Source organism: Vairimorpha necatrix, chromosome 3 (genome assembly GCF_036630325.1).
Source record: "Vairimorpha necatrix chromosome 3, complete sequence".
Lineage (NCBI taxonomy): Eukaryota > Fungi > Microsporidia > Nosematidae > Vairimorpha > Vairimorpha necatrix.
In genome coordinates, this window is record NC_088818.1 from 668,733 (window position 1) to 696,515 (window position 27,783).

The 27,783-nt window shown below is 26.7% G+C and overlaps 11 protein-coding genes across 12 annotated transcripts; 4 read left to right on the forward strand and 7 right to left on the reverse strand.

Annotated features, from left to right (window-relative positions):
• Positions 1 to 571: 571 nt before the first annotated feature.
• VNE69_03205 (uncharacterized protein) lies at positions 572 to 826 on the reverse strand (the record flags this gene model as incomplete). The annotated part of the gene is made up of 1 exon (XM_065473065.1): positions 572 to 826. The coding sequence occupies one exon, from the start codon at positions 824 to 826 to the stop codon at positions 572 to 574; it is 255 nt and encodes an 84-aa protein (XP_065329137.1).
• Positions 827 to 855: 29 nt separating this feature from the next.
• VNE69_03206 (uncharacterized protein) lies at positions 856 to 1,194 on the reverse strand (the record flags this gene model as incomplete). Its single annotated transcript, XM_065473066.1, has 1 exon — positions 856 to 1,194. The coding sequence occupies one exon, from the start codon at positions 1,192 to 1,194 to the stop codon at positions 856 to 858; it is 339 nt and encodes a 112-aa protein (XP_065329138.1).
• A 223-nt stretch (positions 1,195 to 1,417) lies between these two features.
• VNE69_03207 (kinetochore protein NUF2 (NUF2)) lies at positions 1,418 to 2,671 on the reverse strand (the record flags this gene model as incomplete). The annotated part of the gene is made up of 1 exon (XM_065473067.1): positions 1,418 to 2,671. One exon carries the CDS (start codon positions 2,669 to 2,671, stop codon positions 1,418 to 1,420), a length of 1,254 nt encoding a protein of 417 aa, XP_065329139.1.
• Positions 2,672 to 6,463: 3,792 nt separating this feature from the next.
• Positions 6,464 to 7,642, reverse strand: VNE69_03208 (uncharacterized protein; the record flags this gene model as incomplete). The annotated part of the gene is made up of 1 exon (XM_065473068.1): positions 6,464 to 7,642. One exon carries the CDS (start codon positions 7,640 to 7,642, stop codon positions 6,464 to 6,466), a length of 1,179 nt encoding a protein of 392 aa, XP_065329140.1.
• A 5,044-nt stretch (positions 7,643 to 12,686) lies between these two features.
• VNE69_03209 (uncharacterized protein) lies at positions 12,687 to 13,886 on the reverse strand (the record flags this gene model as incomplete). Its single annotated transcript, XM_065473069.1, has 1 exon — positions 12,687 to 13,886. One exon carries the CDS (start codon positions 13,884 to 13,886, stop codon positions 12,687 to 12,689), a length of 1,200 nt encoding a protein of 399 aa, XP_065329141.1.
• Positions 13,887 to 17,959: 4,073 nt separating this feature from the next.
• Positions 17,960 to 19,663, forward strand: VNE69_03210 (uncharacterized protein; the record flags this gene model as incomplete). 2 transcript variants are annotated; one of them, XM_065473070.1, is made up of 1 exon in its annotated part: positions 17,960 to 19,663. In XM_065473070.1, the coding sequence occupies one exon, from the start codon at positions 17,960 to 17,962 to the stop codon at positions 19,661 to 19,663; it is 1,704 nt and encodes a 567-aa protein (XP_065329142.1). The 2 variants fall into 2 exon arrangements, with proteins under 2 accessions (XP_065329142.1, XP_065329143.1); XM_065473071.1 differs by having other exon boundaries at positions 19,271 to 19,663.
• Positions 19,664 to 20,086: 423 nt separating this feature from the next.
• VNE69_03211 (protein transport protein YIF1) lies at positions 20,087 to 20,695 on the forward strand (the record flags this gene model as incomplete). Its single annotated transcript, XM_065473072.1, has 1 exon — positions 20,087 to 20,695. One exon carries the CDS (start codon positions 20,087 to 20,089, stop codon positions 20,693 to 20,695), a length of 609 nt encoding a protein of 202 aa, XP_065329144.1.
• Positions 20,696 to 20,947: 252 nt separating this feature from the next.
• VNE69_03212 (vacuolar import and degradation protein 27 (VID27)) lies at positions 20,948 to 22,690 on the forward strand (the record flags this gene model as incomplete). Its single annotated transcript, XM_065473073.1, has 1 exon — positions 20,948 to 22,690. One exon carries the CDS (start codon positions 20,948 to 20,950, stop codon positions 22,688 to 22,690), a length of 1,743 nt encoding a protein of 580 aa, XP_065329145.1.
• A 149-nt stretch (positions 22,691 to 22,839) lies between these two features.
• On the reverse strand, positions 22,840 to 23,457 carry VNE69_03213 (putative endonuclease LCL3; the record flags this gene model as incomplete). Its single annotated transcript, XM_065473074.1, has 2 exons — positions 22,840 to 23,384; positions 23,436 to 23,457. 2 exons carry the CDS (start codon positions 23,455 to 23,457, stop codon positions 22,840 to 22,842), a joined length of 567 nt encoding a protein of 188 aa, XP_065329146.1.
• A 670-nt stretch (positions 23,458 to 24,127) lies between these two features.
• VNE69_03214 (methionine synthase reductase (MTRR)) lies at positions 24,128 to 25,561 on the forward strand (the record flags this gene model as incomplete). The annotated part of the gene is made up of 1 exon (XM_065473075.1): positions 24,128 to 25,561. One exon carries the CDS (start codon positions 24,128 to 24,130, stop codon positions 25,559 to 25,561), a length of 1,434 nt encoding a protein of 477 aa, XP_065329147.1.
• A 1,097-nt stretch (positions 25,562 to 26,658) lies between these two features.
• VNE69_03215 (WD40 repeat domain-containing protein) lies at positions 26,659 to 27,762 on the reverse strand (the record flags this gene model as incomplete). The annotated part of the gene is made up of 1 exon (XM_065473076.1): positions 26,659 to 27,762. The coding sequence occupies one exon, from the start codon at positions 27,760 to 27,762 to the stop codon at positions 26,659 to 26,661; it is 1,104 nt and encodes a 367-aa protein (XP_065329148.1).
• Between the last annotated feature and the right edge of the window lie 21 nt (positions 27,763 to 27,783).

Here is a 27,783-nt window from a genome sequence, read left to right on the forward strand (position 1 = left end):
TTAAGACTGTTTCGAGAACAACAGAAGACGCTAGATCTAACAAATAAAGATTGTCAAAAATGCAGCTTTCATAACTGTGATGCTTTTTTGTATTTGGAGGGGCGATGTGTTACAATATAATGTTTTTATATCCACTTACAAATGTCTCCCGCGAGGCTGGCTTCTGCCTGCTTTAAATGCTTTTTATAAGTAATGTTTTTTTTGTTTAGTGTTTTGGAGTTTTCCATCTCCTTTTCTTTCCTTAGTTTCATCCCCTCGATGGTGCATTTACTTAAATAATTGGGAATGGTGGTTTTGGCATGTTTGGCAATAAAAGTGCAGTTGCCCAAATATGGTAGTTTCAGGCCTTAACATAATTGGTTTTTGGCGTCTTCCCATTATCACAACTATGGTGTTGGTCTCTCCAAAGGCCTGTCGAAACACACGCCACTACTTGGGCAGGGCAAGTCTCAGTATGCACCTGGGCTTGTCCCCTAAAATCTCCCTGGCTTAATTGTTCAATCTTCAAAATTTTTTCAATAATACATTTTTCAATCTATAAAAAATGTTTTTTATGCTAAATATTTTTTATTTAAATTTGGTTTTTATCGTCATAAAACATGTTATAAATAACAGTCTGCCTCTTCAAGACATCAAGAAAGTCCCCTTGTTCCTCTAAATATTTCTTCACCACACATGATTTCTTTCCATTATTTATTTGATTTTTTAATTCTGTAAAATCTTCATTTACTTTTCTAGTAAAGAAGCTCTTGTAAGCTGGAGATTTAAATTGTCCAATTGCTTGCAGTAAATTTTTATAAATATCTTTGACATTTGAAGGAATCATTAAAAGGGCTTATAAAATATAATTTTTTTCTAAATATATTTCTCTATTCCTTTAAGATATTCTTTTATTATATTTTCTCGGCTATCACTAATTTCTTTATTTTTATTTACTTCTCTTTCTTTCTCTATAAAATATCTTAAGACTTCTTTATTTTCTTTAGTAAAGTCTAAATATTCTTTGGGAATCATCAAGTCTTCAGAATCTTTAGTAACCTCTTTACAGTTTTTTATAAAATTAGATATTTCATTAACAGGAAATAAATCATTATTTTTGTCTTCTATTTTCTGTATAATAAAATTTAAATCTTTTAGACATTGATTTATTGAATTTGTAAAAATTAGTTTAGTGTCTTTTTTGTAGACCTTCATGAAGGGAACAAAAAAAAATAAGGAAAAATGTAGAAAACTTATCAAGAATTTAAAATTTATGCATTTTTTTATACAAACAAATTTAATACAAAATTAAATACAAAATTAAATACAAAATTTAATACAAAATTAAATACAAAATTAAATACAAAATTAAATTTAAATATAATATTATATAAGTACTTATATATCATATTTAAACTCAAATTATATTTTATTTTTTTTATAAGTTCTTTTTTATGCTATTAAAATAATAGGCTTGATTATCTTTTATATTATTTAGTAAATTAATGACGTCATTGACATAACATTCGTGTTCATTTTTGATTTTTATTATTTCATATTCTAAATTCTTACTCTTCTTAATATTCTCGTCTATTAAATCTTGCGTCGTATTTCTTTTCACTGAAATGTCTTTATAATCTCCTTTTAATTTATCCATTTTATTATAAATTTCTTCTGTACATTTTCTATCATTCTCTTGTAAATTATATATTTTGCTTTCTATATGACTAATCTGTCTTATAATATAATTCAATCTTATTTTACTTGCATTTATAGTGCTTTCTATATTCTGAATAATAATATCTTCATTAGATATAAATGACTCAATATCTTCTATTTCATTATAAATATTCTTTATAATTACACTCTTCTCAATTAATATTTTAAAATCTTCTTTACTTTTATTTAATCCAGAAATTTTATTTATAAAATTTTGTCTTTCAATTTCTAAATTTTTAAGGGACAAATTTTCTCTAACTAAAAGTTCTTTCATTTCTTTTAAAAGTAAAACTAATTTCCCAGGGTCACTGACAACTTGAGTTTTTAATAATTCGATTTCTTTCTTTAAATTCATCACCAATAATTGATGAGAATTCAATTTATCATTTAATTCATCTCTTTCTATTTTTAATTTTTCTGTGTCATTTACTAACCCCCTCTGAATTTTTATAATTTCTTTAAGTTCATTGTCTAAATCATTAATTTCTCCTTCTAAATTTCCTTTGTTTTTATTTTGTGTGTTTAAATTTATTTTTATGTTTTTTATTTCTTTTTCTTTATTTTTTATCTTTTTTTCTATTTCTTCAAACAATTGATTTTTTTCCTCGTTTATGCATTTCATTTTTTTATAAATTTGTTTTTTTGTATCTCTGTACATTGAATAATTTACAGTGTAAGATAAAATATTAATCAATCTTCTTGATTCACAAGATAAATCTTTAATATTGAAATCAGGAATACCAATTTTAGTAAAAAATGAATAAATGTTTTTATAAATTATTAATTGATAAAGAGATTCATCAATATTGTAATCTATTTTAGTATTGCAAAAATAAATAAGTAAATTTTCATATAATCGTAAGAGGAAAGAATTTGTGGGTTTTAAAATGTCAGATTGTCTAAGATCTATTTCTATATCATTAAAATATTGGACTATGTCTTTAAGAGGCAAATCGGGAACATGATTATGCATTTTAAGGGGGTAAAATATTAAACAAACAAATTAACAACGCATAAACACAAAATGCATAAAAAATAGCAAACAAATTTAACAAGACCAACATAATTTATTCTAAATGAATAAACCTAAAAGATACAGAAATATTCTAGAAATTTCAAAATCGAATAATTTGATCATCATCGACATTATCAATAAAAGTTTGGCTTGCTTGTATTAATAGACCCTAATTAAGGGTGTTCATTTTTTGGCCCAAAAATTGAAGTGCAAAAAAAGGAGGAGCAAAAATGTAACAAAAATAATCAATGACTTCTCGTATTTAAATTATTGGATTAATGTTTGTCGCAGTTCGGAGCGGACGCCAAGGGTAAAAAATTAAAAAAAATCTCTTCGGTGAGGATCGAACCAAAAAAAAAGAACAAATAAATGTTCATCTTAAATGATAACCAAAGTTTGTCTCGATTTTTTGAGGGGTAAATTTTTGCTATTTTTTTATAATAATGGGAGGGAATAATGAAAAAAAGGAGAAAAATAAAAAAAACAAAATTTTTAGTACTTTATTCATTACCAAGCAACTTAGATCTGTAGTACTTATTTCTTCTATTATAATGCCATTATCATCTTCATTCCATAATTTTACTTTATTAAATTGTATTATGTCTGTTACAATATAGACCTCAGCATCTAAATGTTCATAAAGAGAATGTCTTCTGGTATTGACGTTGTTGTCCAAGTAAGGTCTTATAAGGACTCTATCTCCTATTTTAAATTCTAAGAAATCATTTCTCCACATACTCCTTTTTCCCATTCTATCTGCAGCAGTTTGTGCATGAATTCTAGCTGCATCATGATAAATTTCATTTAAAAGAGGTTTGTGTCATTAAGAGCATATAGTTACTGGATTTCCTCATTAGTATTGCAATCTAGAACATCTGATAAACTTTCTTCAGAGCGTTCTTCGTCCTCACACTCTTGTTCGTGATTTTCGCCATTAATCGAGTCTAGAATACCCGTGATTCTAGACTCGTTCATTATGTCCTTAATGGGCCTTCCAAACCACAGAGAGAATGGTTTTGTCTCGTAGTAAAGTGTCTTAAATTATTATAAGACCAGGCAACTCGCTCGTACCTTGTTCCATTGCCCACTAAATATTTTTTGTCCTGAGAGTAGATGCAATCATCCTCTTTATTGTTTAATTGCATCGTTCTATCTGTCCTTGTATCCATGGACATCTAGCTCTCCCCCTTACATGTCTTATTTCATATTTCTGACATAAATCGACGAGTGTTTGATTTACAAATTCTCTGCCATATCAGTATGAAGTATATAACAAGAACAAAACGTCCTAAACAATGTTTTAAAAGCATTCCCTACACTAATACTTGATTTGTCATATAGTGGTACCGCCCAACAAAATTTGGTAAAAGAATCTACTATATTCAATAACCATTTATATCCTTCATTGAGTTAGTGATATAGCCGGAGATCAATCAAGTCTGCAACATATCTTTCCCTTGGATACTTTGCTACAATTGGTCTAATAGCTGGTCTAGTTACTAGATTTCTCTTTGATTAACATATATCACAGCTATTCAAGACCCTCTGGATATCTTTTTGTGTTGCGTCGTAGACTTTTGTTTGCAATAATGGAAACAATCTGCCCCGTCCCGCATGCCCATTTGAGACATTAATCAATTTTAAATCGCTGCTAGCTGGTGGTAAAGAATCTTAATAATCTATATAGACCTACTTTAAATCTCGCCCTGAGCTCTGTGATACCGCCAATTACATCCTCAAAAAGATACATTTTTGTGCGTTTTCCCTGAAAGCACCTCTTTCTTTTTTTTCTACCAACCTTGTTGGAACAATAATAGTCTGTAAAAAGACAAAAACTTCTTGTCTTTCATTGTTATTAAATTTTATTTTCATGCCCTTAAAATTAAAGAAATTTTAAATACAAATTACGGCTAAAGTCAGCTTTAACGGAAAAATTTTATATAGGGTTTTTTTTGATTTTTTTGCCCCTTTTTTAAAAAAATGGAGGAGAGAATTCAAACAAGAGAAGAACTTGAAAATATATATTATGAATTGAAAATAGAAAAAGCGAAACGCAAATGTGAATCTCGTGGGGTCAGAAATGAAAATAAAGGACAAAAAAAGCATGATCCTGAGATGTAAATGGACTAAATGCAAATTTAATGTTTCTGTATGGAAAGATACTTTCTTTCAGCATTCTAGACTAGAACATATTACAGTATTGCAGATACTTAATATGTGGTTTCTTGGATATTCTCGTAAGTCTATCTGTCAAATCCTAGGTTGTTCACGGCAATCAATATCTAATATATTAAAAAAGTTTAAGAAATTGATATTTATGAGAAATTTCTGGCCAGTATCGGAATTATAGGTGGTAATAATACTATTGTAGAAATTGATGAATCTAAGATTGGTAAAAATAAATATAATAGAGGCCAACCAGTAAAAGGTTTCTGGTGTTTTGGTATGGTCGAGCGTACCATACAACGCCAAATTATATTTATATATATTGAGAAAAGAGACCAAATAACACTAACTAATCTTTTGTTAAAGTATGTAGACAGAAATAGTACAATTTATAGCGATATGTGGATAGCATACCGTAATTTGGGCTTAATATTTAACCAACATCTGATGGTAAATCATTCTCTACACTTCAGAGACCCAATAACCGGAGTTCATACCAATACCATAGAAGGTAATTGGCGCTCTCTAAAAAATTCTATTACAAATAGAAACAGATCTGTTCGTAGTGCTAAACTTCATTTATTCAGGTATATGCTACAAAGGAACTCTTCTGCCCCGTTTTTCACGCATTATTAAATTATTTATTTTATTTGTTATTTTTGTTTCTTCCTCAACATTTTCTCTCCTCCATTTTTTTAAAAAAGGGGCAAAAAAATCAAAAAAAACCCTATATCGAAATTTTTCCGTTAAAGCTGACTTTAGCCCAAATTACAAATAAACACCAATTTTTTTTTAATTTTTCACCCTTTTCAATTAAGCATTTTCCCTGGCGTCCGCTCCGAACGGTTGCAATAATTTATATTTTTTTAGGACGACAAAGTTTAGTGGTATGCTTACGAGTTTTTTTGCGCATGGGGCGTGGGGTTAAGTCCTGTTTAGAGCTATTGTTTATTTAGATGTATAAGGATTCAGGCAGGGTCTTCCTTGAGGATTTCGAGGGTCACCCGCACTGGAGTTAAAATGGGATTCTAAGTCATAGGTGTCTATGCTTGCATGTGTGAACTTTTTAGGGGATACCCCTCGCACGCCGCAGTTTCTATTAATTCATATATTTCCATCATACATATACTTGGTAACCTTACAAAGGCAATACAGCATTATATATTTAATACTAAATGTTCAGGTCCTTACATTTCTTCAGGCTTAAAGTGAAATTATTGCACAACTAAAAATATTTAAGCAAAGTCTTCAGCAATCCGATTATTGTAGCGACCTAGTGTTGGCCCATCTACGGAAAAAAATAAAAATTTTGTTGCGCAACTAGGACAAACAAAAAGAAACAAAAAGTTACGTTTTTAAATACAAATGTTGCGTCGTGTCCACTATATTTTTGTGTTTATATTTCGTGATGATGACAATAACACTTTAGATAAGTGGACAAGGGAATTACCTTCGATCAATATTAGTATAAATTTCATACCTTAAATAAGGATTAATTTTTTACACAATTTCAAAAGATTAAGGTTTTAAGCATATTTATCTGCAAAAAAAATAAAAGAACAATAAAAATCCTATTTATTGTATCTATTGTGAGTTTTTGGTAGCGCAACCGCACACTGCCTTGACACGATTATTTAGTTCGGTTTTGCCTGTATCATAAAACTTTATGAAACTTCTTTTTAAAAGGGTAATGTCTTTTGCAACTTTATTTTTCTTGCCTTTTTTAATTTCAAGTTTATTACAGTAAATGCCATAAATTGATTCTATCAAATCAGGGACATTTATAGCATTTGTTATTTCATATATTTTCCATATTAATAGTTTCAAATTGTGTATAACCTGTAAAATATCGTGCTTTATGTATAATTTTGTTGTTTTACAAATGATATACTCATTTATTTCTTTAATAAATTCTAACGCATCAATAATTACACCATTGCCAAAAAAAGATTTTTTTTCGATTTGTTCCTTGATCGACGTGGTCCTTTTCATCATTTTCTCTCTGTATCTGTATTTGAAAGAATCAATATAATTTCTTAAATTATTGATTTCTTCTTTAGCACAAAAAGAATCAAAATTATAATCTCTTATTGGTATAGGATTCTGTAACATATAATCTTGTTCTTTTTTATGAATTTCGCAAAATTTATTTTTCATTTCTGATAGTTTCTTATCTAGTGATGCATCATTATCTTTTTCATTTGTATGGTTTTCTTTGCATTCGTCATAAAATAGTTGTTGATAATTATTGTTTAAATAAGATTTATTATTTGTCAAATTACTTTTATATATTGGATTTTCATCGGAAATTATCGGTTCCACTGCATTTTTCTGTTTAAATTTATTATTGCATTGAAAAGTAGAACTGTCTTGATAATAAATTTCTTCTCTCTCCCAAATTTCCGCTATATCTCTCGAAACTTCTTGCATTAATTCTTCATTTGTCTGATATGTTGTGTTTTGTGAAAAGTTCTCATCGTTTTTCAAATAATTAACTAAATTTTGTATTTGCATTTCTTCTGATGTTTTTTTGTTTTCTTGATATTTATTTTTTTCCATAGCTGGTCCATAATTTTTTTCATAGTAATCCATTATATCCTCAACAAATTCAGTCTCTTCGTTTTCATCATACCCCTCTGCCATAATTGTATCAAAATCAAGACTCGTATTGCTATCTATTTGGTTATAATTCGGTAGATGTTCAATTATTGTAGTATTAAATATGTTATTTGAACATTTTAGTAGAAAGAAGTATAAAAACATGGGATAAATATTAATTTTTTTACAATAATATTAATATTTAACATAAATTGATTTTTTTAAAATCAATTTTTATATTTTATAAAGATCTAATAAAGCCGGGCATTATTGTGTGTTCATGCGTATACTATCTTTTTTTCAAAAAAGAAAATTTGATTTACGCATTAGGGCCCATTAACCATTTTTGGCTAATGTATATTGGAAGGTGATATGATTTTTAAATCAGTAATTATAAATTTCTAGCAAGTTTTAAAAAACAACATAAAATACAAATGTTTTTTTGGCTTTATAAAGATATTTTATTATGTTTAAGTATTAATTTTACCACTTATCGATCAAATTTTTAATGCTAAAAGTTTTTGCAATTTTTTGTGGAGGATTTAATTCATCTATATGACACTTCTGATATTATTTGTGAACTTAGTTTTACAAGAATAATAGGTAAATTAAAATGTATTTTAACAATATAAACTTCTATAAGTTCCTCAAATGACACCTATAATCTATTTTTAAAATCATGATAACGTAAAGTACTGAGTATATAATTTTTAGATCAAAAATTACAAAAATTGTTAAAAAATTGAATAAAAATCATTTTGAAAATTCCAATAGAAAATAGTAAATGAAGATTTAGACATAAGCAAATGTATCAAGACAGAATTATATAATAATATCATATAAATAATAAATGTAAAGCGCCAGCGTTGACTTGCCAAAAAACGTAAAATGAAGGGAAAAAATAAACACAAAGAAATTTTTAAAATTGAATGTTTATATTAGAGTTTTAAGCTTAAACATAAGTAAAAAATGTGTACGCTCTTTGTTTAACATTATACTTTGTTGTTTGAGAAAATTTTCGTAATCGTAACTTTGTATAAAAAAAAATAAAAGTTTGAGCTATTTCAATTAGTAAATTATCAAAATTTTTAGCTATATTAATCTGTCATCAAATCCAAAAGGATATCTGGAGTTATGGACTAATAAATGATGTTCTATTCTAGCAAGTCAATTTAAATCAACGAAAAGTATGATTTTTTCCTCAAAAACATTAATCTACACAACTCTTTTATTTACTGTCCCAATAAACATTCAATTTTTTTTATACAATCATTTAAAACCCTTTTCTCATTCTAGGTACAAACAAAATCCTAATAATTTTTATAATAAGTCAAATGAACCTGCTTTGTTGCACCATGTTTGGCTAGATTGTATTGCGAACAATTTTATCGAGATGGTTGAAAGATTCATTTTCATATTTATTTCTAGAATTTGCAACGGCCATCGTAACTTTATCAATTCCATGTTTTTGAATAGTTTTAGTTAATGTTCAGTTATATCTTTATATTTGACTCTTAAACTGTATCGACGCAGCCTATTATGTTTTTTACAAATCAAAGTCTATACAAAGCTGTTATATATTAAACCTACTGAATTCCTTATATCAGGGGTCGGCAACCTTTTTGAAAAAAAGTTCGAAATGGGCAATTGCAAAATCTTAAAACGAAAAACGGGCTTAAGCTCAAAAAAATATTTAAGAAAATTAAAATAAATGCTCTGGAAATCCTTTTAAAAAAAACATTTCGTAGCGAATAATACGATTATGATTTTTTTAGTATTTTTTTAAAGATAGGCATCTTTAACAAGTATTAATTCTTTATATTAAAACAAAAATTATAATTAAATATTTTTACAAGAGTTTTCTTAAGTGATTAAAAAATCGGAAAAAAATAAATTTAATGGTTTTATATAGATTAATAGACATTGTTTTGACAAGAATGCGAAGCAAATTTCTTCATAATTACTTTAAAGAGGTTTCAATTTTGTTTTCGATTAAATCTCGAAGAAATAACAAAAATTAACTACGTGTAGAGAAATACTTAGAAGCAATACTTTTTAATGAGAAACTTGATTTTGCATGTCATCTGCAATTTGGTCATAATTAATGATATGGGATGAATTGGCAGCTCTTAAACAGTTATCTAAATGTTTGTCCAGAAGTTGTGTTCGATATTTTGATTTTAAATACGTCATGTAGGAAAAAAGAGCTATACAATTATATGTGGTTTCACAATATGAAAATATTTTGAGTGCACATTTTCTTAAAATGGGAAAACTATTATTTGAAACCAATTTTCAAAAAGCCTTGTCTAAATAATGAGATTTTAAAACTACATCAATCTTCAAATACATAATTTCAATTTCTAAGTCATCCATGTTTACTATATAAAACAAATTAGAAATTTTTACTAGTAAATCAGAATCAAAAACATTAAAAGGATTAACAAAAAATGGAATTACTTCCTATAATGATCGAAAATCATAAATCTTTTATAAAACTCAATCAGTAATAAATCTATTGCACCCTTGTACGATGTAGGATCATATTCATAAATATTTAATTTTATTTTTTCAATTATTAACTTAATCTTTTGAAAATGAGATAAGGATTTCTTCATTAAATGTATTTTTAAAGTTCTAACTTATTTGCAAAAGAATTAATTAAGCTCATCATATCTGCAATATGTGAATTCTTTTGTTGTAATTTTAAATTTAGTTCGTTAAATTTCATTGTGATATCCGCTAAAAATTCAAGATCTAATAACGAGCTTTTATTTTCTAATTCTATATAAGTTTCATTTCTCATTGCAATAAATTCCTTTATTTGAGGTAAAAGCTTAATAAAGCGTTCAAGAACTTTGCCTCGGCTAAGACATATCACTTCTGTATGAAGAACTAATTCATTAAATCTCCGTTTTCTTCCTCCAAAAGCAGCTTAAACAGACTATGTTGAGTTGCTTTGGCTCTTATCGAATTTTTAATTTTAGTAACAATTAAAAAAATATGATTAAAATTATTATTTTTTTAAAATAAAACTTGTTGATGAATTATACAGTGATATGAAATAAACTTATGAAACAAAGAATCTTTTCTACATAAACCAATAAATCCGTTTTCTTTTCCGACAATTGCTCGTGCACCATCAGTAGCAATAGAAGAAAGTTTTCGAAGTGGTATATTTTTATCGACAATAAATTTTTTAAATAAAGAAAAAATGTCTTTTCCCGTTGTACGAGCAGTTAAAGGTAGAATTTTCAAAAATTCCTCTTTAGTTGAAAAGTCATTAAATACCATTTTTATAGAAACAATTAGTTGTGCTGTGTCAACTACATCGGTAGATTCATCAAGCTGAAAAGAGAAATACATACAATTTCTTAAGTCTTTATCTAATTCTGATTCTAAATTATTAGCAATTAATTCCATTCTTCATGATGCAGTTCTAGCTGATAATGCAACATATTAATAGCTTTTAAAAATTCGGTCTTGTTTTCAAAATCTTCAAAAAGAGAATCCGACGCTGTTATCATAGCTCTTTTATAATTTCTGCATCAGTAAAGGGGGGGTTTTTCTTAGCCAACAGATGTGCAACTTTTATTGAAGCTGCAGTGGCCGCCTTTGAAAGCTCTTTTGGCTTTGTAAAACATCCTGCTGTTTTATAATTGCTGATTTTAAAGATATCAACTTACTTTTTTGCAGTTCAGAATTCAGTGGGCATTCAATATTTATATTTTCATGCAAACTATTGAAGTGTCGTTCTAAGTTACTTTTTTTGCATATTGCAATGCTTTTGTTGCACAATAAACAAATGCACCTACCTTGAAAGGTAAAAAGAAAAAAATCTTCATCCCATAAATTATTGAATTGATAATTTCTTTTTTTTTGAAGGTTCCATAAAGGGGCAAAAAAAATTTGTAATAAATTTTAAAAATTTATTGAATTTTGCATAGGCATGTTTTATGGCATAATTATTGTCAAAATAAATTTTAAAGAACTTTATAATTGAAATAAAAAATTTTATTGTTATAATCTTCATATGTAAGAAAATTTTTGTTAGAAGATCTTTTTGCTCGACGAAAAGTACATCAACTCCTTATAATTTACTCCCAATATTTAGTATTAAAAATGTAATTGACCATTTATTTTCAAAAAATGAAATATTAAATTTTTAAAATTTCTTCTCAATGAGAAAAATGAAAACGGGCGCACAAAATTATTGAAACGGGCGCTTCGTTGCCGACCCCTGCTCTATATGTATTCTATTTAATTAATTCCCAATTTTTCATATTACATTTTTTTAATACTAAAAATGTCTGTTTTATGAAAATAAACGTAAAAAGCATTGCTGAAGTTGCTACCATGACGCATCGAGTGCAAATTATGATAAAATATGTGATATGTTTACATTAGTGTGTTTAAAGCCAAGGAGCAGTTTCAGACATTTCATGTAAAGAGACGATCATACCCCTGTGCGACTTTAAAAAGTTGAAAAATACCAGGAACTAACACAGAAAAATGTAAAATCATATGAATTATATGATTTTAAACCAGATATAAATTTAACTGAACTCCTTAAAAACACAAGTCTCTATTTCTAGTTAAATAATACTCAATCAAAATTTGAACAACATTTTATTGATACACTTATATTTATAATTATATTAATCAACATTAAAATCAAATTCAGAAATTATACGAAATCAAGGAGAGTTCTATAAGATAAAACCATTAAAAAACTGTATAAAAATATACCTGTTTATTGATTTTTCAAAAGAGACAAAAATCAAACTTTCAAAAGCATTGTAAAATGCATATCTAACACTAAATATCTAAACACTTATACGGGCTATGAAATGAATTCTTGCTTAACGCTTAATATTGAAATAATGCTTTTGGGATTTGATTGTTGTACTGAACTAGTGTTGTGATGTCTACGAAAAAAATTAATTTTTTGTTAGAGAACTGAGACATACGCTACTCATATGCGGTCAAATATTAAACCACAAAAGTTGTGCCATGATTAATACTTTTTGTGTTCATAATTTTTATGCTAAAATTAATCTTATGATATAAGTGACGGCGATAATACGACCCATCAATAAAAGTATAAATTTTTATACCTCAGATAAGATAAATTTTCAATACCGTTTCAAAAAGATTGAGGTATCAAGTATAATAACCTGCAAAATATAATAAATGAATAATAAAAATCTTATTTATTAAATATATTGTAAGTTTTTTTTATGCAATCACATAATTTCTTGATACGTTCAAGCAATATAGTTTTACCTGAACCATAGAAATATATAAATCTTATTCTCAGAATGTTAATGTCATTTAGAATTTCATTCATTAAATAGTTACTGTTTTCAAATTTAGTATGTGAAACAATATAAATTAATTTTATCAATTCAGGGACATTAATAGAATTTGTTATTTCATCTATTTTCCAAGCAAATAGTCCCAAAGCGCGTTTATACTGTAAAAAATCAAACTCTACTTTAGATTTTGTTGTTTTTTGAAACATATACTCATTTATTTCTTTAATAAATTCTAAAGCATCAATAATTACACCATTGACAAAAAAAGATTTTTTTTCGATTTGTTCCTTAATCGACGTGGTCTTTTTCAATATTTGCTCTCTGTATCTGTATTTGAAACTACAAATATATTTTTTTTGTTTATCAATTTTGTCTTCGACACAGAATGAATTATTCTTTAGACGGCTAGGTGATATGGGATTCTGTGACATATTAACTTGTTCTTGTTGTTTGATTCCGATAAATTTATTTTTCATTTCTGATAGTTTCTTAACTAGTGATGCATCATTATCTTTTTCATTTATATAGTTTTGGTTGCATTCGTCATAAAATAGTTGTTGATAATTTGTGTTCAAATAAGATTTATCATTTGTCAAATTACTTTTATATATTGGATTTTCATCGGAATTTATCGGTTCCACTGCATTTTGCTGTATAAAGTCATTATTGCATTGAAAAATAATACTGTCTTGATGAAAATTTTCTTCCCGCTCCCAAATTTCCGCTATATCTCTCGAAACTTCTTGCATTAATTCTTCATTTGTCTGATATGTTGTGTTTTGTAAAAAGTTCTCATCGGTTTTCAAATAATTAACTAAATTTTGTATTTGCATTTCTTCTGTGGTTTCTTCGTTGTCATAGTAATAACTTCCGTTCATTATTAATTTCTTATGATTTTCGTAGTAGTCCATTTTCTCTTCAACAAGCTCATTCTCTCTATTTTCATTACAATCCTCTGTCATAACTATATCAAAATCGAAACTTACATTGCTATCTATTTGATTATAGTTCTGTGGTTGTTGAAGCACTTCAGTATTATATGTATTGAATATTTCATTTGAGCATTTTAGTAGCAAGATAAAAAAATACATGGGGATAACTTACAAAATTTTTAATTACAATAAAAAAAAAACTTAAATATCATCATTAATGACTTTTTTGATTAAAAAAAATTTATATATTCTAGAATACTAGTAAAGCTTGTTATTTACATCTTTATTCTAATTTTCATTAACCATTTTTGGTTTAAGCATTAAAAAGAAAAATCTGCAATAAAAATTAGAAATTTCAAATTTTTAGAAAGGTTTAAAAAATTCTTAAATTCCAAATGTTCTTTTATTTCATAAAAATGATTTATTGTCTCATAAGTATAAATTTTGACACTCATCATTAAAATTTTTAGTGCTACAACAATATGCAATTTTTTGTGTATGAGTTAAATCACCTCTATGACACTTCTGATATTATTTTCGAAGTTAGTTCTACAAGAATAATAGGCCAATTAAAATTAATTTTAACAATATACACTCTTAAAAGTCCTTAAAATGACGCCTATAATCTAATTTAATATCATAATAACGTAAATTACTAAGTAAGTAGTTTTTAAATCTAAAGTTAAAAAAATAGTCAAAATATTGGAGGAAAATCATTTTACAATAAATTATTAAAAATAATAAATAATGATTTAGATATAGACAAATGTATCAAGACAGGATTATATAATAATATCATATAATTAATTATTTTAAAGAGCCGGCGTTGACTCGCCCCCGCAACGTTTATAAAAAATATACAAATGCATTTTTAAAATATTTAATTTCTAAAAAGGGTATTAAGGTTGAAGAGAATTTTTTTTGTACGCTCTTCGGTTTTTTATTTCACTATGTTGTTTGAGAAAATTTTCGTAATGGTCACTTTGTAGAAAAAAGAATGATAATTGTAGTTGTTCATTTTAGTATTATTTTTTCGAATATTAGTTATATTGATATATCACCAAATCGAAAAGTATATCTGATGCTATGGGCTAATAAATGACTCTCCATTCTAGCAAGTTTATTTGAATTAAAAAAAAAAAGAAATTTTTTTTTCTGGGAACGCTGGTCGACACATTTCTTTTATTTTCTTCTCAGATATCTTTTCATTTTCTTTTATACTGTCATTTGAGGACACACCCAACCCGAGTACAAACAGTATAAAACCCTTATGATTTTAAGAAAAAGTCAAATAAAATTGCTTTATCTCACTATGTTTGGTTAAATTGTAGTTCTAAACGACTTATCAAGATGTTTGAGCCATTCCCTACCATCTTCGGCTCTAGAATCCTCAGCGGCTATCGAACATTCTTTAAGTATATGTTTTAAATAGTCTCAGAAATTGATTAAATAATCCTTTTGTTTACATGTTAAACTGTGGGTGACGCATTCTATTTTGTTTTTTTTTCATTTCAAAGTCTATACAAAGCTGTTTTGGTGAATTGCCGTTTGGAACCCGCTTTGAAAAAATATACACGCATTGAAAATTTAAAAAAAGAAAAAATAAAGAGAATTGTAAAAAAAGACTTAGCAATTTATTTTGAATAATAAAAGAAGATGATTTATAGGTTGATTTTTCGGTATTCGATAAGAACAGTAAAAGGTACTCATAGTGTTCGTCCTGGGTTGCTCAATGTCTAGACCCCATAATTTTTTTTAAAAGAAGCCAAAATCTCTCAATTTGTATGGTATTGTGTCTTATAACCGTTAAAATTTACGACGTAATAAACAGTTTTGTGCTCCATTCCAGTGGTTTGTCTAGTGCGGCATCATATGCTGCCATTGATTATGATCACAATGTGAACTTATTGCATGATGTTGTATCATCTCAGGAGAATAGCCGGATTTCTACTAGACACAGGTCAAGTAGGGCACACACTGGTTCTGCGTTATTCAATTTTTTAAAAATGAACTTTAATTCATTTTCATATTCACATACACTCTCTTTTTAACAAATTTTGTCATTTTTAAAGAAAGTCCTTTCAAATTTTCAATGCGGGGTCCAAACGGTCACGTACCGCTGTTTTATATTAAACCTACTGAATTCTTATATTTTTGCTTCGAAAGATCTTGAGTATAGGTCAACATGTAAATAAAAATTCTAGGTTATTTGTAACCTCTTTTCCGGGTTTATTTGTTAACGGAAAGCACCAGATAAAATCAGAATGCACATACATTACATTAACCCCTAACAATCCCATCATAGAACTTTTTATGTTGCGTCATATCGATTAAATCGATCATAATTCTATTCATTCATATAATGACCGCAATTTAGACCTGGCGCTCTTTTTTAAAGGTTGTTATTGTCCACATGTGTTGCATTCGGACCGCCTTTTCTTTTAATGTCCCCGCGGGGTCCTATAGAACATTGTTGCATGATATTTTTCAAACAGTAAACACCTCTATGATGAAGCCAATCAAAATTTTTTTTAAAAATCAATAGCTTCAAACAGTTCACTATATAGATCGTTTCTACCTTGGCCTCGTCCTATAAATATAACGGACTGCCTATAAGATGGCAATTTAAAACTTTCCCATTTTTTGTTCCTTGTACAAAAAAACCTCAATCATGCTTCTTTGAGTTAATACTATAATATTGTACTCAACAGCATTATTGTGAGACTGAAAAAATTTATAAAGGGGTAAAAACAGCTCATCTAACAAATATCACTGGCAAAGGTTTGTTTTTTTAAAAAATATAAAATTTTTTTATTTGTGTGCGATAGGCTCTAGTGGTTTGCTAACAAGTTCCCAGCGCACTAGCCAGGAGTTAACCCCTTTCGGAGGTATTTATTTAATTGACAAAAAATCTTTACGGGTTCTCTTAGGACAATTCAAGGTGATCAACACTGCCTGTTCACAATTAATATACAATATTTGTAAAGAAATTTTATAACTAAAAAGACACATGAAGTTTTTTTTGTCTTGATCTTGAATAAGATAGGAATTATAAATGATAACATTAAGAGAGTAGTAGACCTTTAATAAAATACTTGAATTAACGAGAAGGATTTTAATGTTTTAAAAAAACTAGGTTATAAAGATTTATTGTAAAAAAAAAAAGACGCTTTTTTAAAATTTCTTTAGAGTGAGTTCTTAATAAAGTTAAAATGAATTCAATAATTTTCTGAAATTATTTATTAATACATAGGGGAACAGGTGTTCATTCGCAATTAAGAGAATATTTTCGGAGGCAATTATAAGACGTAGGGAAATTTAATAATTTCAAAAATGATAAGGAAACATCGTTAGAAATAAATATACTGTCAACTTGTTCCTATTTGATAACGTAGAAAAATATATATAACATTTTACAAGAGGCCGTATTAGCCCAAATAAATAGAATCATATCGCCTAATTATACAACGAAACATAAAATTTGCACTTGCTATTTAGCCTCCGCAAAGGCAAATAAAACATTATCTTATATTAGCCATCATTTGAATGAATAGTAGCATACTGTTGTTTTACCACCATACTATTATTAAGATAGATCTGCTAGCTAGGAATTAAAACTTCCTTGGTTGTGTAGTTTATTGTGATATATTATACATTATCATGGTTAAGCCTGTCTTTTACAAATGTTATAAGACAGAAGTATGATACAAATAGAAACGATTTGACTAACAGCATCTGATAACTCCCAAATACAACAATCGAAGGCAACGCTAAATGATATTTATCATTGGCTTTTACTGCAACCTTTAACCACCACTGAGACAATAATAAAGTAAATTATAAACAACTTATTTATCAAGGCACAGGAAGAAGCATCATAGAAAATTTAGTGAAATCTGTTCACTTTCTGCATGGAAAGCCACATGAACGTGTTTACAGTACATAAAAATAAAAAATAAACACCTCCGTCCTTAGGTATGCGGCCTGTTCTAAAGTAAAATTCGACAGAACTAAGCTATTGTTGTCTGTCCTTGACAAGTTTTTTGTAAATTCAACACGAAAGTTTTTATTTGTTTTCCTTTTGACATAGGGCAAAAATTAAATGTTTAAAAACATGAAAGGGGGAAAATATATCCTCTAAGAAATAGAGATGTCACGTGACATTATTTACACCATTATATTCATAATCCACCAATTTTTATCTTATAAATAAATTTTTTTTTCTACCCCAAATGAATAAATCTGAAAAATACAAAAATATTTTAAAAATCATAAAATCTACTAATCTGTCTCTCCCCGACATAATCTATAAAAATATTGATGACAAACACATCTACTTAGAACTTCTTATGACTCCTGATCTACTTCCATATTTAATTTCCACTTCTGAATTACATTTTTCCGATTATTTTTATTTACTTTACAAATTCACCAGTAAGTTTAAAATTACTGACAATTTATTAAAAATTAAATGTTTAAATTTTTTTAAATATAAAAAATTACGAGGAATAATTTTGAAAATATTAAAATTTTATAAAGTAAAAAATTTCCAAAATGATGACATTTATAATAAAATTAATACAAATGAGTTTAAATATGTAAAAAAGTTTATAAATGTTCATGACTGGGAATCTTTCCCAATTAAATATACGAAACAAGGATATAGAAATTTAAAAATTTTACGAAATAATGAGAAGATAGAAGTAGAAGAAAATAGTTTAAGGACTTTATTCTTGTTTGGGAAGTGTAAAGATGATTTTTATAAACATGAAGATGAAGAAGTAAGAATTGAGAATTTTTTAAATCATTTTAGACAACGTAAAAAAAATTTACAAGATCAACAAATCCAAATCATAAGCCAACAAGATCAACATAATGATAAAAAAGAATCTAATATTATTTTTTTACAAAATTTTATAAAAGATAATATTTATATAGAAAATATAAGAAATATTGATTATTTAATAGAAAACATACAAAAAATAGATTCTAATGACGCCATAGAAAATGAGACAATATTAGATCCAGACTTCTTGGTTTTTCTTATAAATCATGAAGATGTAAATACAAGATATTTAGGATATTCTTTATTCAATGAAGAATATCATAATCATGATCTACTAAATAATTTAATCTTTGATAAGTCCAAGATTATTAGAGACAAATTTATAAAAAAATTTAAAATAGATATTCCAAATAAAACTAATAATGAATTATATTATAAAACTAATATAGAATTATATTATAAAAATATAGAATTATATTATAGAAATAATGAATTATATTATAAAAATATAGAATTATATTATAAAAATATAGAATTATATTATAAAAATATAGATAAGTTATCAGATCTTCTTATAGAAGAGACAAATCTCAAATACATTCTCAAACTTGAGAAATGTCTCAATGTTTTATTTAAACATGCAGACACTTTTAATTACTCAGATTTAATAAGTAGAATATTTAAGAAATCTCCTTCTCTAAATATCAGGAAGAGTGGTGGCCTGAGTGTCATTTGTAAATGTCTCTTAAAAAATAAAATGAACAGACTTAGAAATCTCAAGTTAATCTCAGAATATTTAGAGATTAAAAAGCACGGCTTTATGAAAAATGAACATTCTTTTAATATTTTCTTAGAAATATTCAAGAAATATAAAATCTTAGACGACTCAGAAGCAATGAAGATTGTACTTGAGAATGTTGACAGTGAGAAATTTATAGTGAAAAATATGTGTATAAGAATGTATGAGATAATTTTTAAGAGAGGAGAAGTAATAAATATAGAGAATAAGGAATATAAAGACGACTCTATGTTTTTATTTCTGTGTATTGTAGAGAAATATAAAGAACACGACTTAAGACAAATAAAATGTGAGGGAAATAACCAACTAATAAAAGCGAAACTCAATGAACTAAGAAATATAAAATACTAAGTAAGAGAAATCAAAAAAAGAGAAGTTTTATTTTACTAAAGTAGAATGAAAGCTCTTATATTTAAAAAGCTTACTTATAATTTGATTTGACCCTTCTTATGGATTTTGATACAAATATAGAAATAATTGAAGAATCAGAAATAAATCTGGAATCTCTCCGTGACTCAATAAATAATTTTATAGAAGAAAATCCAAATATAAAAAGTATCCAGAAGATCTACTTTGATGAACTAATAGATTTCATAAATAAACAAACATCTTAATTTTTAAAAATACATCTTAAATTTAAATATACATCTTAATTTTTAAACATACATCTCGATTTTAAACAAACATCTTAATTTTAAACATACAGTTTAATTTTAAATATACATCTTAATTTTTAAACATACAGTTTAATTTTAAATTTATTTTTTTCCCCTTATGAATTTGGATTTTAGTAAAGAAGCCCTAAAAAGCGGCAGTTCTTACGTCTCAAGAAAATTCAGCCTGAATTTTCTTCATTCTTATTTCAACATAGACAACACCTTCGTATACAAGAAAATCTTAATGATCTTCTTTCCTTTTACATTTAACTGGGAAGATGATTCATTAACAAGACCAGATCTTTATATTCCTATAATGAGCTTCTTTACTTACATTTTAGTAAAAGGAATGTATTACGGTCTTCTTAATAATTTCTTACCAGAGAAAATTGGACTTATTTTTACTCGTCTAATATTCCTGGAAATTGTAATATGTTTTATTGTAAAAGGCTTTTCTTATTTTATGAATATAAAAATAAGAAGTTTAGATATGCTGTGCTTTTCAGGGTACAAATATTTCACAATATTATTTTTACAACTTGTGCCTAAAATTATAATTATAAGATTTATTATAAAAGGGTATTTTTATACAAGTTTCTTCTTTTTTCTTAGTAGGAGTTTGAAGAGTAGATTGTTTAATGAGTTTAGTAATGAGAAGATAAAAAAGATATATTTTATATTTGGATTTGTATTTATGCAGATATGTTTTGTATTTATATTTTCATAGAAAAAAATAAAAAAAACTTGCACTAAAATGAGTGTGTTATATATCAAATTACTTATAGTTTTTATTTTTATTTATGCATTTTTATATTTATTTATGTTTATGCATGAATTTTAAATTTATACTAAATTAGTTTATTTTTATGCAAGAAAACTATAAATAATATAATAAATAATTGCATAAATAATTAAATATTTTTAAATATTTTATGCATAAACAAATATAAATTTAAAAATGCTTAAAAACCCCCTTCTTATGGTTTTTAAACTCATAAAAAATATGTTCAAGAAAAAAGACGAAATATCTGGAGACTTAAAAATAAATCAAAAATTAGTCCTAGAAAATTGTAACTTAAATCTAGTGGATTCAATTTTATCATTTTCAGAATCTTACAAATTCGAAATAAAAAACATCAAAGACTTAAAGCTCGACACTAAAAGCAACGAAGATTCAAAAGATTCCAATTCTTTGTCTTTCACTTATGATCATAAAAAGATCAAATTTACTTCTAATTCAGATCTCAAAGATTTATTCCTTAAAATTCATCCTCTTACTTCAGAAAATACTGTATTATTTTCTACCATAAATTTCATTTACAAATTCTACGACACAACTCAAAATAATTTCAAAGATACTCAACCAGATTTATTATTAAGAATTATTGAAGATAACAAAACTAAATATTTAAAAATAGAATCAGATGACGAAATATTACATTTTGAGGAAATTAATAATGACACACAATATTATTTAGATAAAAATAATTTAATATTTGTTTGGTCAGTTATGAAAGATGACTTGTGGTTTACTTTTAATTTACAATTTGATGATAAATTAATTTATCTTGAATTTGTTAGTAAATATTTGATGAGTACTTATAAAATAGAAGAAAATGAAGAATATTTTGAGAAAATGGAAATAGAAAATTATAAATCTAAAGAAAAAGAAGAAATATTTTATGATTTAAAAAGTTCAAGTGAAGAAGAAACATTAAATATTGATAAAGTTAAAGATGATAATAATAAATTTAATGATAATAAATTTAATGAACATTTAGTGGTTGGAAATGAAAGAGCTTTCGTCACTCGTGGTTCATCTGTTGGAATATTTGAAAATACAAATGATGGTTTAGAATTTAGAGAAAATTTATCAGAAATTATGGAAAATCCTGCTAAGAAAATAATAAGTCATGATAATTGTAAATCTCTAATTTATTTAGATAAAAATAATACTAAAATTTTACACAAAATAGATTTAGAAAGAGGAGATGTTGTAGAAACTTGGAATGTAAATAAAAATATAAATGATTATTTTGAAGCCTCAAAATTAGTAGACAATCAGACACTTGTCGGATTATCAGATTATTCAGTTTTCAGAATTGACCCTAGAACTAAAGAGAAAGTTACAGAATCTAAAGATTATAAAATGAAAAATGAGTTCATGTGTGGCATGTCCACGTCTAAAGGTCATGTGGCAGTAGCTAGTAAAAATGGAGATTTAAGGTTATACGATAAATTGGACAAAAGGGCGAAGTCCCTTTTGCCCGGATTTGGTGATGAGGTGAAGCACGTTGACGTGACCACGAATGGACAGAATATTATATGTACTTGTAAGAATTATCTTTTGTTGTATGTAGTAGATGGGAATTATAAAAATCAAGTTGGTAAAGACAAGCCTGTCCCTAAGAAATTGACACTTAGGCCTGAACATTTGGCTTATATAAATGAAGAGATAAATTTTACACCTGCTAAGTTTAGTACAGATTCTAATGAGGATAGTATTATTACTAGTACAGGGAAATATGTAGTAAGATGGAATCTTAAGGAAGTTATTAGTGGACAAGTTTATTCTTACCAGTTGAGTAAATGTAGTGATTTAGTTGTGGCAGATAATTTTGAGTTTGGGGTTAATGACAATATAATAGTGACCATGCCTGATGATGTAAGGAGTCTTAAGGGGAGTAAATTAAGGAGGCCCAATAAGCGAACATTTGAATAAAAAAATATATAAAAAGAATGAAGTAATAATATATTATATTATATTATAATGACATTATGTTGTACTTATTATATTTTACTTATAATAATATACTTATAATTATAATTATAATATCATATGTAATATCGTATTATTATAATGACATTATATTAATTTATACTATATTTAGTTTGCTTTTTATAATCCATCGGTAATATCATGTCTTTTAATCCCCATATACCTTTCTTCCTCTTTATTGATTCCTTCTCATTTATAATCATCTTATCTTTATACTTCCCATACACCCCATCTCTCCCTTTATAAACACAAGCATATCCTTTTTTAATCATCTCTATATTAATATTAATACTATCTAAAAACACTATAGCCAATATTCTACTATACCTGTCTACACCAAGTATCTCTAAATACACTGTCTTATTCAAAATCAAACTTGATAGAAAAAGCTTACTCTCTTGAGACAGAGGCTGAGCGGGAATATTAAAATACCTCGTCTCTGGGGCGTCAATCCCGGCTAGACGGATCTTCAACTTTGAAGATGAAGAAGGTTTACTAGATCTGAACAGAGGGACATGGAAGAAATGGAAGCCGTCTCCGTCTGATATATAAGTGGCTATACCTGATAATTTAAGGCCAGTGCAGTCACGGGGTAAATCATTTATAGAAGAAATGCGCCTGGATTTGGAGTAAAGAACTTTGAGAAGGAAAATGAGGAATAGAAAGAAGAAAGAGAAAACAAGATGACTGGTAGTGATCTCTAATTTCATATTTAAGGGGCAGAAAAAAGGCACATTTGAGGGTATGGGAGCAAGATTGGGATGCTATAAATATAGCAGAGATTCATAAACATCAGGTTCTTGTAGAAACTCAGAACTTTCTTCAAGTATCATTTTGTACGTAGCATTTGAGACATGTACAAGATGTGTCTTAAGGCACTAGATAGGCGAGTTAATTTATGAGACGATTTTATACATGTGGGCCTAAACTTATATATGCTAAATTTAACACGGATTTGATCTTGGATTATATTGAGTTAGTACGATGATGTCTCTTCTTCGAATTAATAGTTACTTTAATTAAATTGAACTAAATATAATAAAAATCATACTCAGAAACTTGCTAAGTTGAAAAATAAAATGTATTTTTTTGAATAAGAATCTCACAGTACCAGTTGGATGTTTAAAACATAAATCCTAAGAAATATGATATTTCTGTAGACATTTCATAAATCCTAAGAAATATGATGTTTGTTTTTTTTTTATAATTTTCGAAGGAAGATCTTTCTTTTTTATTTATGCTGAATTTTTATTTTTAAGCTTAAATTTGTTTGGAAATTATTTAATGCTTCTTAAAATTATATGGTTTTTAGCTCCTTTTTATTGTACTAAAAAAATCTCAACTTGCTTTTAATTTGATTATAATTATTTTTCGCCCTCTATGGAATCTAACAAAGATGACTACTCATCCAATAAAGATGATTATTCATTAAGTAAAGATGATTGTGTATCCAATAAAGATGACTACACATCCAATAAAGTTCATATATCCAATAAAGTATACATATCCAATAAAGTTCACCACATATATAATAAAGTTCACTACACATTTAATGAAAATTTCACTATTCCACAAATTAGAAATCTAAACACTCTCGTTATTAAAGAAATCCCTCCTCTTAATACTTATAACTTGTCTCTTTCTGACAATTTATCTTACATTAATACTAATATTAAAAATATCAAGAAACTTGATTGTACTTGGAAAGATACCTACAAACTAGAAATAAACCACAGACTTGATTTCATACCAGGAGACAGTATTGGTCTACTCTGTAGTAACAATTTAAATCTAGTAAATAAAATATTAGAAATTTGTAATTTACCAAAAGACAAGTCTGTTTTTATATCTCAGAAATCTAGAAATGGCTTCAATTTTGAAGGATCTCTTTTTGATTTCTTCAGTCATGTCTTTGATTTCACTTCTCTGCCTAAAAAGGCCTGGTTAGTCGACATATCAAAAACAAGTCAAAAAAAGACAGAACTTCTTTATCTGGCGAGTAAAGAAGGAAGTAAAGATTATTTAGGGATGATAAGGAATTGGAATAATGTGCTTGATATTATAAATGAGTTTAAGTGTAAACCCAGTTTAGAAGAATTAATAATGAATTGTCAGGTTATTAAGCCTAGATATTATTCATTGACAAATCTAGTAGAAGATAATTGTGAAGTGATAATTAATACAGTGAGAAATGGGGAGAGATTTGGACATGTATCAAATTTCATAAGCACAATTTACACCAGAAAAGAAGAATTAAATAATACAAGTAAGACAGATAAGACAGATAATATAAGTAAGACGAATAAGACGAATGGGACGAATAAGACAGATAATATAAGTAAGATGAATAAGACAGATAATATTATAAATATTAGTAAGACAAATAATATAAATACAGATAATATGAAGTTAAAAATTCTTCATAGAAAAAGTTCCCTTTTTAGATTACAAAATTCTAAAAATCTTCTCTGTATAGCGACAGGCACAGGTGTCGCCCCGTTTATAAGTTTCATGAAAAACAAATCTGACCAATTTATAAAATTGATCTACGGGTTTAGAAATCCAGAAGACGATTTATTAAAAAATGAAAATTTTTATAATTCAGAAATTATAAAAATTTTATCAAGCCAGAAAAAATATGTCACTGATTTTATTTTAGAAAATATTAAAGATTTACAGAATTTTATAAAAGAAGACTGTCTAGTTTATGTCTGTGGGAGACCAGAAATGCAGAGACAAATTTATGAAATATTTAAAGAAAATATGCCTGTCATTATAGAAGAAAAGAAAATATATTTTGATAGTTGGTTATAATAAAAAGAAATCAAATATAATAAAAAAATATTTTAAAATATGTACCATAATAATATATTTTAAAATATGTATTATAATAATATATTAGAATAAATTTTTTTTTACATTTAATTAATTTTTAATTAAAAAAATAATAAGAATAAAAATGTATTGGGTGAAGGATACTTTAGACCCCCCCCCCTTTGAAGCGCTTCAATTTTTTTTTCGAACCCCAAAATTGAAGTGCAAAAAAAAAGAGGAGCAAGAAAGGGACAAAAATTTCTTATCACTTTAAACATTAAAAATACAAAATAAATATATGCTTTTATACAAAAATTAATTTTAGATTTAGTTATAATAATCATTTGAAGTATTGTGTCTTTTTTCGCCCTTCTTATTTTTTCAATTTTTTTTAATTGTTGGTTTATTATTAAAGTAGAATTTCTTCAAAAATCTACTTTAATAATAAACCAACAATTAAAATTATAAATATTATTTATAAAAGAAAATTTAAATAAATGTTCAACGATCTACACATATTGTTAAATCAAAAAATTTAATTTAAATATGTTAAGTTATAAAGAATTATATAGTTTTATGGTTATAATCTTTTTTTAAATTAAATTTCGTATACAAATATATATTTATTTGGTATTTTTACTGTTTGAAGATGCAAGTAATTTGAGTACTAATGATTGCTTCTCCTTTATTTTGCACTTCGTTTTTGGGGTTCAAAATTATAAAGTGAACACTCTCAGAGGGGAGCGTTTTTGTCCCCAATTCTAAAAAATCAGAAGGGCAAAATTAGCTTATTGGTTTATATTATTTTAAAAACTTGTATTAAAATATAATTGTGTGCATAAATATATATTTATTTTGTATTTTTAATGTTTAAAGTGATAAGAAATTTTTGTCCCTTTCTTGCTCCTCTTTTTTTTTGCACTTCAATTTTGGGGTTCGAAAAAAAAATTGAAGCGCTTCAAAGGGGGGGGGGTCTAAAGTACCCCACCTCCAAATGTATTATAATAATATATTAACTAGTATTAATATGTATTCTACAAAATATATTAACTAGTATAAATATAATTAAATTTTTAAGTTTTAATTTTCAATTACATTTAATTAATTTTTATAAGTTTCATTAGTTTAATTAATATTCCAATTAATAAAATAATTATGAAACTTATAAAAATCATCATTTTAAAAAGACTAAAAGCCTTCTTACGATTTACTAGTCCACTAAAAGAACTATAATAAAAATACCCTTTTTCATAAGAAATCCCTGTAAGTGGCAAATCACACAACTTTCTAGTACAAAACAACTGCATATTTTTAAACAAAAAGCCTTTTCCTTGTGCTGTCCCAATAGTCACGAAATCTTCTTGGTCAACATTCATACAAGTAATTCTCGGAATTTTATAAGAAACCTCATTTTCTTTTATAAAAATCAACTGAGAATTTTCTCCTTTTAAATAAAAGACGAGTGTCTCGTCTTTTAAACAAGAAATGTCCCCAATTTCCAAATCATAAAAATATTTCTTACCGTTAAAAACGAAACAAGATTTTGAATCTTCAATACAAACTTTGTGGATTCTATTATCGACAATAAAGAAATTTTCCCATGTATCTGGGACATCTGTCAATCCTTCTTCTCTTTCTATTAAGATTTTATTAGCAGATTTCTTTAAAGCGTAAACATATTCTTCTTGTGTCTCGTCTCTAAGAGTATTTTTAAGTTTTATGTTTTTTTTTGAGGAAATTTTCGTGTTTTTTAAAGCATCGAAAATTGTGTAAATTTTCTTGTTTTCTATGAAAATCAAGTGTCTTTTAAAAATAAGGCGATCTGCTGGTTTTTCTATTTTAAATAATAAATTTATAGATTTTTTATCAAATTTACACAAATAAATGAAATTTGTGCCTCTAGCGGCGAAATGAACAGGGAAAACTTTATCAACTTTAGAAAAAGAATTATCAACTTTAGAAAAAGAATTATCTTTAGTTTTGTCATTATTGTCTAATTCTAAAGATATGTATCCTTTAGAAATAAATAAATCTAATATCATGTCTTCTGTCCCATAAAAAGCAATGTCTTTACTTGTAGTATCATTTAAAATTATAATTCCATTATTTTTACCATCTTTTTCTTCTCCGCCTCCTCCGGCGACTATTACGAAATTTTCATAAGTTTTTAAAGTGAAGATTGGGAAAACAGGAGCTTTCATAAAAAAGGGCGTGAGAAATCT